The 242-nt window shown below is 69.0% G+C and overlaps 1 protein-coding gene across 1 annotated transcript in view; it reads right to left on the bottom strand.

Annotated features, from left to right (window-relative positions):
- The window catches only part of LOC102775442 (HLA class I histocompatibility antigen, B-73 alpha chain-like), a gene marked incomplete at its 5' end in the record, with an annotated part of 1,020 nt that extends 782 nt beyond the window's left edge, over nt 1-238 (bottom strand). The window contains one exon of the mRNA XM_015565458.1: nt 52-238. Within this exon, the coding sequence (XP_015420944.1) occupies nt 52-238 (187 nt within the window). The remainder of the gene's footprint in view (nt 1-51) is intronic.
- Nucleotides 239-242: the final 4 nt, after the last annotated feature.

Below are 242 nucleotides of genomic sequence, written 5' to 3'. Positions count from 1 at the left end.
GCCCCGTCCCTGAGGATGGGGGTGGTGACCGGCCCGGGCCCCGTGGCTCACCGTCCCGGCTCTGGTTGTAGTAGCCGCGCAGGGTCTGCAGGCCCACTCGGAAAGCCTGTGCGTGGCTCCTGCAGACCTGCGTGTTCCGGTCCCAATACCCCAGGTCCTCCTGCTCCAGCCACGGCTGCTGCATCCAAGGCGCCCGAGGCTCTTCCCTTGGATTCGGGGCGTCGCTGTCGAACCGCACGAAC

Source organism: Myotis davidii, unplaced genomic scaffold, assembly GCF_000327345.1.
Source record: "Myotis davidii unplaced genomic scaffold, ASM32734v1 scaffold7060, whole genome shotgun sequence".
Classification (NCBI taxonomy): domain Eukaryota; kingdom Metazoa; phylum Chordata; class Mammalia; order Chiroptera; family Vespertilionidae; genus Myotis; species Myotis davidii.
This window is presented reverse-complemented; position numbering and strand designations above follow the sequence as displayed.